At 39.4% G+C, this 10,485-nt stretch overlaps 1 protein-coding gene across 1 annotated transcript; it reads left to right on the top strand.

Moving 5' to 3' along the window:
* The first annotated feature begins 5,023 nt into the window (after positions 1–5,023).
* On the top strand, positions 5,024–6,382 carry LOC6623087 (angiopoietin-related protein 7). The gene is made up of 3 exons (XM_032434108.2): positions 5,024–5,167; positions 5,234–6,132; positions 6,185–6,382. Exons 1-3 carry the CDS (start codon positions 5,084–5,086, stop codon positions 6,297–6,299), a joined length of 1,098 nt encoding a protein of 365 aa, XP_032289999.1. The 5' UTR covers positions 5,024–5,083; the 3' UTR covers positions 6,300–6,382.
* The last annotated feature ends 4,103 nt before the right edge of the window (positions 6,383–10,485 follow it).

Here is a 10,485-nt window from a genome sequence, read left to right as displayed (position 1 = left end):
TGTCCAAAAGTTTACTTAAAACAAAACTATCGCTAATCAAACAATTCGATTCTTAGTGCACATCGAAAAATATCGGTTGTAGCCTTATATTTAATCATTGCCTGAAGCAGCAACTTTCGATATAGATAAATATATAAAGAAGAGCTTTTCCAAAAGCTTACTTAAATCAAAACTATTGCTCATCAAACAGTTCGATTCTTTTTACAAATCGATAGTTATCGATTTAGTGTGTGCATCTTCATAAGTGTGTACATCTTGGAAATAAATAGAGCTATAGCCAAATTGCTCTTCCAATTATATTATATACCATATCCTACAGTTATAATTATAGAAAAATGTCAAAAAATAAAGTTCACCACACATCGATAAGTATCGATTTACAGCCACGATTTTTTTCTAATGGTAACTTTTAAATGAACTGATTCAAAGTTCACCAAGAACTTCGTTGCTGGGAATTTTCGTTGGTATCTTATTAGCCGCCCCTCACTCTCTCCCTCCCTCTATCTATCTCTCCCCGCCTTTAACTCTGACTCGTTCTCGTTTTTCCTGCTTACTTCTTCTTGTTCTTTAACACTCTGCTTAACCCACATTCTGTTGGTTTTACCGAAACGTCGTCGCCCGTCGCTCGTCGCCTATCTCCCGGATCAGTCTAAATGTTTTTATGTAAACACGACCGTCTCCGCCCAGCGTTCCATTCCGCATTCCCCAACTACGACAACAGTGCGCTGTAATTGTGTGCGGCTTTGTTAGCGTTGCAGCTTTTGCACTTTACTTTTGCACTTCCTTCCTAGCGCTTTGTTTTTCGCCCAGCGAGCAGAATAACTGTACAGCGGACACCGTCTCCGGAACAGGGTGAACTGAGCTGTCTGAATGCCTGACTGACGACTCGGCATTGCCCTGCTGTGGCGGTTCCTTGGGGTCGGGGTCGGAGTGGGTCGCTTATTCGTTGCCTTGAATGGCGGACAGCTTTAGCCCGATGCTACTATTCATAGTGTATGTGTGTGTCAGTGTGTGTGTGTGTGTCAGTGTGTGTGTGTGTGTCAGTGTGTGTGTGTTGGTGTGTTGCTGCCTTATACAATGACTTAAGCTGAAATGTCAATTGGTTGCATGGAACAAGGAACAGCTCCGGTCGGGCAACGCGGCCAGAAGCCCACGAAAAACGAAAATGATGAAAATACACCCCAGGGTAAATGGCCAAACGTAACGGCCGGATCCGGACTGGAGGCATTGCCAAAGATATGGCCACACTGCAAAAGTGCTTATGACAGCAACAGAGCCCCCAGCCCAGCCCGCACCCCGCACCCCGCACCACGCACCACGCACAGCCAAATCCTTTCTCCGGCTAATAGAATTCAAACGCATGAAGCCTCTGAATAGGTTCGTTGTCGAAAGGCGACGCATTCAAGTCAAGCAAATGCCCATTTGCTGCTGACATGGAACCGGCTCCAGCTCCAGCTCCAACTCCGGTACTAGCTACAGCATGGCCTGGGGCTGCCAGTGGGTCGGGACTAGGACTGGGACTGGGGCTGGGGTCGGGCGTAAACAGAAAAGTGAAAGTACGTGACATAACGCTGCATTGTGCGTTCCTAGCGCGAGGGCTGCCAAATGAATTTCAATTTCTAAATTCAGACCCAAGCGTGTATTTTAAAATAGCATAAATAATGCAATATATGCAATGCTTGTTTCCTTGGAGTCCAATGAGGAACGACTCTCTCAGCTTTCGTACTGCTTAAATAATAATATACTAACTTAAAACTTACCGATTACTAAACGAGCCAACCTCTGGCTAGATGCCCATTACCTTTAACGCCAAGCCGGCTGGCTGCTTTTTCAAGTCGGCGATGACTTTGACATGCTCAGCTCTGGACCTGGACCTGGACATGAAGCTGAAGCTGGCAGGCGGGGCTTTCGGCTGGCCGTCTATGTCAGGAACGCTGTAGTTTGTTTCGTAAGTTTTTGCAAAAACCATTAACGACGCACCGTGGCTACTTTTTCGGGCCCGGACACTTGGGTTGCTGCCATTTTTTGTTCGGTTTGGGCCGCAGCTTCTTCGCTTAAATTGAAAAGAAACAAAAAAAAACAAACGTGAAAAGCTGTAAACTTTTAAAAGTTTCAATCTTTGTTGGTGCACAGCAGCTACCCCCCCCCCCCCCTCAATCTCCGCCTCCTGAAAAGTTGGCCACTTTGGGGCCGCTGCTCATTTGGTCAGCTTACGTGCGGGGGGGGGGGGGGGGGTGTGCATCGGGTGGAATTAGGTGGTAGCCTTTGTAGATGGCTTGCCCACTTCTTGACGTGACACGGCTCGGGCTGTGCTTCGGCTAATGGCTGCGTAAATGACAAAGTGAATTTTAAGTAAAAAAAAAAACGGCAACAGCAGCACAAATTTATTTATTTTTATATACCACACACACACACATATATATATATTTTAAGCCTAGAGCCGGGTGAACAGGTCACTAATAGCATTATATACCTAATGCCGGGCACGAGCCTGCCGCATTAAATTAAAGCAACGAAATAATTGAACATATTCGAGTTTGCTGCGCACACATTAGCCAAATGGGATCAGATGAATAGAAAGTTTCAAAAAAATAAATATGATTTTTCAGCATCCCATTCAAGTGAATTAATTTTCATAAAATATTCAACGTAAGGCAGAAACTTATTTGAGATATTTCGTATTTTACATATATTCAATATAATACAGCATAAATTGTTTTGTTGCCACGTTTGATAAAAAAACAAGCAAGAGGTTCTAGTCGAGAGCTCCCGACTAGGAAATACCCTGCATTGATGTTTTCGCTAACTGCCCCATCCAATTGCTCAGTTACAAATAACTTTGGTTTTTTCTTAACCGATCTTGATGAAATTTTCTACAGTATATCTTATTGTAGCAAAAAATTATTGTGTACGCTCAAAAAGTCAATTGCATAAGTTGGGCTATTAACTTAATTTATAGCTCTGTGGGGTGGTAGCGAGGAGGTGGCGATAGGTATAAAATCAAAGATACTTGACAAATATATAATATTCTAGAAGCAAAATATGTTTGGTGATATCGATTTTTAACGATTACTTGGAAACGGAGCAAGTTATCGATTAACGGAAACAAAGAATCGATAATCGGAAATATGCGAAGACACTAGGAGCACCTACATCTCTAGCTCTTATAGGTTCTGAGATCCTTGCGTTCATACATACGGACGGACGGACGGACGGACGGCTTCCTTCTGCCTACATTTGGATTTTACACAAATACAATATACCTTTTTTACCCATTTTTAATGGGTTCAGGGTATAATAAACGCTTAAGTTATAGTTAGTTCGACTTTCAATCTAGCAAGCCAAAGTTGTTCGCGATTATTCAATGAAAACCCTAGCTTAGAGTATAGTATAAATATCTTAGACTGCGTTCTTGTGCGAAAAAGTTATACTGTGGGCTTAAACAACAAAAAATAAACGGAAATGAGGACTATCTGCGGCACGCCGAAGATCTATTACCCTTGCAGACCCAACCTTTTCGTAATGCTCACAGGGAAAATAGTTAATGCCGAGTTTGGTCAAGATATCTTGATAAACAGAATCGACCAATCGTTTCTATGGCAGCTATATGATATAGTAGCCCGATCCAGCCGATTCTGACGTATGTACATATGTGCAACATAAAGAAGGACTTTTGCAAAGTTTCATATTGATAGCCTTAAAACTGAGAGACAAGTTTGCATAGAAACAGGCAGACGCACTATCGACTCGGCTGTTGATGCTGATCAAGAATATATATGCTTTATGGGGTCGAAGATGTCTCGTTCTATGCTTTACACATTTCACGATAATATTATAATACCCTCTGCAATGTTATCTTCGATTAAATTAAGAGATTATTCTTTTGCAATAGGAATCAAATAATTTTATATTTCTAACGAGTTCCGGACGTCTGTGCCCAGCTTTTCTCCTTTACATATTTACAATTATTTGTATTCCTATTTATGGGCAATTTCTGATAATGACAACAACTTTGACCCGGCCAGGCGAGGAGCGCCTGGTATAGAAGCCAATGCGCCTGAATAATGCATAAATTAAATAGCCAACTACTTCATTTGGCCCACTTAACGTTCCTAGCCGAGTTGTAGGCCCAGTTGCCAATGCTTGAGAATTAGCATGGGACGCCCACAAGCAATTGTTGGGAAACGTGGGTAACAACGTTTCGGTACGGCCCACTTGGTCTGAGTTCCCACAGCTGTCGGTGGGCGGTCGCTTGATATTAGTGCAAAAAGTAGAAATGACAATAAAATTATGGATTTTGCAAACAATGAAAGCAATGCAAACAGTGCCAACCACTAGAAACACAGTTCCCTGAATATGAAAACTGAAAATGTCCGCGTACCCATCCATAATTTAGACCTGCCGTATAATACAGATAACGAAATTATATACAGCAGTTGATATATTAAAATAAGGTTATTAAATTGATTAGGTTAGGCTACAATTGTCACATCCAAATATCTATACATACTTCCTTATACTATTCATTTCCGAATGAGTTAATTCAAATTATTTTTACATCCTTTGAACCATTGAAAGCAGACAGAAGGAAGCATAAAGTATATATTTTCTAGATCAGCAGATCAGATATCTTGCATATAATAGCTATCAACAGCCCCCCAAAAAGCATGGTTCCTTTTGGAAGTTCAGTTCGGTTCGAAATCGGTTTAACAGCCTCTTATTCTTGTGTGTACAAATTTTTACTCTAAAGCGCCAACGACTTGCAACTCTGCCTCCATCAAAGGTTTGAGAAAATTTATATTACACTTTCTAGGAAAAATATAAATGGAATTTTAATTCAGCTGATAACGAGAAGCAGCCAAAGCTAATAGACTTTCTTCATTGCAATCTATCAACGGTTCAATAAAGTTCACTGCCTCTTGCTTATTTTTATTGACTTCCTGAGCTACTGATAATCGCTTAAGAGGTAGCAAAATATTGTGCACCCGAGCCTCCAACTGGTTGCAGTATTTCAGTCTATTTACGAGCGTGCTGAGTGCAGTTGGGAATCGCGTTTTCATATAAGAATCAAAGTGCTATCAAAATGAAATGTATTGTGTTTAAATATATTCTATTTATAAGCCTAATACTGATCTTAGCTGAAGCAGCAGAGGCTAACGAAAATGAGGTAAAGGTCAGATTATTTATCAATGTCAGTGTGCACTGCAGAAAATAAAGAGTACTTTCTTATAAGTCTTGTGTGGCAGCCAGAAAAGCAGAGGAGGAATGTGGAGAGCACACCTATAAGGCTGTTAGACCATTATTAAAGTATATACATCAGATGAAGACGGAAATTGAAAGCAATAACAATAAAATGGAAGGCAAAGATAGAGAAATCAAGCAATTGCAGGAAAAACTTAACCTACATAATGAACTTATCATCGGGGCACTTAAAGAGCTAACGAAGAATGTTTTATCAATAAAAGAGGAAATGGGTAAACCCACTTCCAATGCCTTGAAAGTCCAGCACCTTGAAGAGCAGCTGGAGAAACAAAAGAAGTCAATCGATCAAAAGGATCAACAAATATCCGAAATCAAAAATGAAATCAACAATTTAACCAAAAAATTAAAAAGCTACGAAGAAAAGCCCGTTTACGGTGGATGCACTCCCTTTGGAGATGCCCCGGGTATTCATAAAATTACTATTAAAGATTCTTTCGATGTACTCTGTGATAGTGCGACAGCAGGTCCTGGCTGGACGGTTATCCAACAGCGAATCAATGGCAAAGAGGACTTCTATAGGGATTGGAAGACATACCGTGCCGGCTTTGGAAACTTTGATGGTGACTTCTTCTTAGGACTGGAGAAAATTCATCGCTTGACGAGTGCCCAGCCCCATGAGCTGTACATACATATGAAAGGATTTGATGGTGTCATCAAATACAGAAGATACGAACAATTCGCTATCGCTGGCGAGGAGGATCAATACAGACTGAGCATCTCTGGTAAGGCTGTGGACAATGAATACGATGAGTTGGGCTTCCACAACAATCAGAAATTCAGCACATTCGATCGTGATAATGATGCCTGGGATGATGGCAACTGCGTAAATAATTATTATGGTGGCTGGTGGTTCACAAACTGTGCATTAAGGTATGAATTGCCGGTAAAAAAAAATGATTGAAATATAAGTGTTTTTTTCTAGCAATTTAAATGGCAAATATCATAATCATGAGATGGACAAAGGGGTTGCCATATATTTGGATGGCTTCGTCTCGTTGAAGAATGTGAAAATTCTTATACGACCCAAGAGCTATTGAAAATTGTAAAAGTTTTATCTAAAAACATATACAATACTTTGAAATATACAATACTTTTCACAAACTCCATTAATCACTTTTATATTAAATCAATCGAATCAGAGGACTTTCTTTTGGTGCTGTATCTATTATTGTACGAATATGCTTTCCTTTTATACCCTGAACCCATTGAAAATGGTTAAGAATGGTATATTGTATTTGTGCCAAATGCAAATGTAATGCAAAACAGGCAGAAGGAAGCATCTCCGACCCCATAAGCTATATATATTCTTGATCTGCATCAATAGCCCAGTCGATCCAGCCATGTCCGTCTGTCCGTATGTCTCAACGCAAGGATCTCAGAACCTATAAGAGCTAGAGACTTGAAATTTTAGATGTAGGTGCTCTTAGTTCCCGCGCAGATCGAGTTTCTTTCCGATAATCGATAACTTACTCCGTTTCGATATCGATATCCTGTTTTTGGACGATTTACCAAACTTGACACATAGCTTCTAGAATAGTATATATATTTGAATTTGGGGTTGGAAGAAGTGGGTTCAGGTTATCCCCCAGACGAAAGTTCCCGACTAGAACATCTTACTTTTTTATTTCCAAGCAGTTCTTATCGATATGAGCTGTTTAAGGTTAAATAGCTGCCGCATTGTTTTTGATTGGAGAGTTAATATCATATGGGATACGAAACATGTTTTCAGCTCAAATGCGCCCAAATATGTGCAGATATGTTTCTTTATGCTAAGGTGCTTGAGCTGCTTGCGTATGGCCAAATATTAAAATAAATTTGTAATTCAGAAAAGCGCGCAATAAATTTCAACACCCGCTCAGAGCAGGATGTGGAAAATATAAATAGGTTGACTCTGAGCTTTGTTGGTTGCGTTTTTCAGTCTTTTAGGGCAGAGTTTGGGCCAGGGGCGGGACTGGGGCTAAGGCTGGGGCGGGGTGGTTTGTGGATGTGTGTGCTTGTCGTTGGCATGGCAAAAGTACTTGAAGAATTACACACAATGCATGCATTATTCATGCTTACTTCAGAATTTGCGTTACAAAGTAAAAAATGTTGTAAGGACACTTCTGCCTAGCCCCGACACTCGCAGGCACACACTCAACGACTGTGTGTGTGTGTGTGTGTGTGTGTGTGTGTGGCAAGGAAAAACACGAATAAGGAAGTGTGAAGGAAAGCCCAGGCAAAAGCAAAGTGCAGAATAGTCGAGCACAAAATGAATGCATTACAAACCGCTGATAGATTAGACTTTTGGCTTGGTGGACTACACCCATCCCCTCTCCCGCCCCCCCCCCCTTCCACCCACACCGCTGAAATGCAAATTGCCGCACAACAAATGTACATAATCATGTCAAATGTCAGCTGAGACGAATGCAAGAGGGAAAACAACCTGGCGAGACTGGGAGACTGGGAGACTGGGAGACCAAGCAATCCAGGGCCCAGCCAGCTGGCATTTCAATTGGCTCCGCGTCGCCTTGAAAATTGTGGTAAAATTGATGAGACCATCAAATATTGACAATCGCATATCTAATTCGGTCTGGTCGGAACACTTGACGGGCCGCGCGCATAAATCAACATCAGCTCGAATATCAAGGACTTTTGTCTTTCGATCCTGATGTGGCATAAATTCAGCTAGCCCAAGGGATACCCAAGACAACTGCACTTATCGAGCTGGTCCTTCCTTTCGGCCAAGGACACTTGATGTGGCTTTCGTTTTTCTCAACTTGGATGTAAGCCAAACGTTTTTCAAGTCGTTCCCAATTAGTCGGAGATTTTAATTGTCAGATATGCTGATATAATATATCTTATTATGCGCATTCTTGTTCCCGCTCGGAATATCCCCTCTTGATATGGATACACGCTCAGGATACGATTGGATATTCTTTCAATTAAACTATCGCACAGAGCATCTGTTTCAAGAAAACACGCCTCTCACTTGGACTTAAAATATTATTGTCATATTTCCGCTTAAGAATATTTTTATATTTATTAACTAAAATAGAAAATAAATAACATTGAATTGAAGTACTTAGTCAATTTACATTGAGCCACATTTAACATCTTTTACCGTGCCAACTTTTTCTCATTCATTTCAACATCTCTGAGAGATGTACCTGTTCCACACTATTCCGTCAAATATTTAGCCGATCGTTTTTGGTTAAACCCTAACTCTGAAAATGTAAGCAAACGTTTAATTAAAAAAATAAGTCATAGCCTGATTCCACTGTCTTCACATATCTTACACATTTTTGAAAATCTCACATTTTTGCAAAATGTATAAAATGTGGTCTATACGAATTCCTATACATTCCTCACAATTTTTCAAAAATGTGACATTTTCAAGAAATACGAAAATCGATTTATCGAATTACGTATCGATGTTATCGAAAATATGGAAGTTCCATTACTATAAACAACTGATATAGCAAACGAAGGCAAGCCGTAACTTCAGATTATCATTTTAAATTTTCATAATCTTACAGTATTTAACATTTAAAAGTTGGCCAAATGCCGCACAGAGTCCATTAAATGGAGCCCCCATTTGACTTTTGAAAGGAAATCTTCTCAAAGCAAACCGTTCAGCCGTTTGTTTAAAGAAGCGGACTTGCCAATGGAACACCAATATGTGAAATTTGAAAATGTGACATTTCTTAAGCATAATGTAATAAGGCTATAAGTATTGAGAGTAATATCATGAATTTCTCTATTTATTTAATATATATTTATTTTTTTTTTGTAGAAGGAAAGAACACTTTAAAATCACATACATAACTTTAATACCACATACATAACATGTCAGAGCAGGTGAAGCAATAAATAAATGCATCTACATGAGCTAAATAAAGATTGACCAAATGTTGGGTGCGTTTAATCATAGTGTTTAATTATTTAGTTGATATGCGAGCTATTGATGGAGTTTTCTCGAAATGCAAATAATTAATATTATTAAGATTTATATTCAAATCAAAAATAGACATTGTGCCATTAAATATGCAATTGTAGTCAATTAACTTTTTAGGTTTATATTTTTGCAGCAGTTTCACATCTTCAATAAATTTAATATCATATCTTAAGATTTAAACGATCTATATATCGATAAAGCAATAGGCGAATTATGTATCGATATAAACAAGCGAGCATCGATATTTGCAGCCTTGAACTTTGCATAATTTTGTGGACCTGGCAAGTCAAAGTTGCGACAATACATTAATTATTGTGTAAATACTGTGAATAATGTAAATACCAAAAATAAGCCATTGTTATAAAATACCAGATATAAGCCAATGTCATAAAATACCATAAGTCTATCGATTTGATGAGTACATATCGATGCCCATGGCATCGGAGAAAGGGACTTTGCAGTCGAGATCTTAGTTCGAATATCGAAAAATAAAGATTAACTATACAAATAATGAAGTGTGTAATCAAATCTAAAAGAACAGAGTTTTACAATTGTATATCTGTATATATTACATAGAGAGTTTTCTTATTTTTATCGGAAAAAGTCTTTCGAACTGTTTCTGGGCCCATGAATTGATGGATTCAGGCTGTCGCGTTCAATGTTCAGCCTTTCGCAATACAATTTCAAAATAAACAAATCGAATCGCCAAGTCAACAAAACGCGGGCAAATGGGGCAAAAGCTGAACCACAAAAGGCGTGGACAACAGTCAATAGGCGGATTACACGGCGTCCTGCTTAGTTTGCTTTGATGGATTTACAATTCGCCCGCTCGCCTCTGCTCGTCCAGTGTCAATCCGCGTTGTACTCTTGACAGGCTTTGCTCTCCTTTCAAAATACCAAATTCAATGTAATCGCTCTCGTAATTGCAAGCATTCAAGTATACTTTGCTTGGAATTAAGATACCCAACTATATCACGATGGTCAAGCATTTTCTTTTGATTATGACAGTTCTTCAGAATTGAACTAGCGAATTGTGGCAAAAGGTGGCGCTTTAATAGCCTAATTCCACGGTCAACATTTCTTACATTTGTGCCGAATGTTACAGTTTTTCCGTATGTGAAGTATGCAGCCTGTGATTTATCGAATTTTGTATCGATATAAGGAAAAATAGATCGATCGCAGAATGTGAAGTTTGTAAATGTAACAAATGTTGAGCATAGTGGAATCAGGCTATAACATACCAAAGAATCGTTGCTTTACGCCGACTTTGCAGGAACTAATCGATATCT

The sequence above is a fragment of the Drosophila virilis genome, chromosome 3 (assembly GCF_030788295.1).
Source record: "Drosophila virilis strain 15010-1051.87 chromosome 3, Dvir_AGI_RSII-ME, whole genome shotgun sequence".
In the NCBI taxonomy this organism is placed as follows: domain Eukaryota; kingdom Metazoa; phylum Arthropoda; class Insecta; order Diptera; family Drosophilidae; genus Drosophila; species Drosophila virilis.
This window is presented reverse-complemented; position numbering and strand designations above follow the sequence as displayed.

Coding starts and splice junctions, on each gene's coding strand:
- LOC6623087 (XM_032434108.2), top strand. CDS start 5,084: ATGAAATGTATTGTGTTTAAATATATTCTATTTATAAGCCTAATACTG. Junction 5,168..5,233: donor CAGAGGCTAACGAAAATGAG/GTAAAGGTCAGA, acceptor CTTTCTTATAAG/TCTTGTGTGGCAGCCAGAAA. Junction 6,133..6,184: donor TTCACAAACTGTGCATTAAG/GTATGAATTGCC, acceptor GTTTTTTTCTAG/CAATTTAAATGGCAAATATC.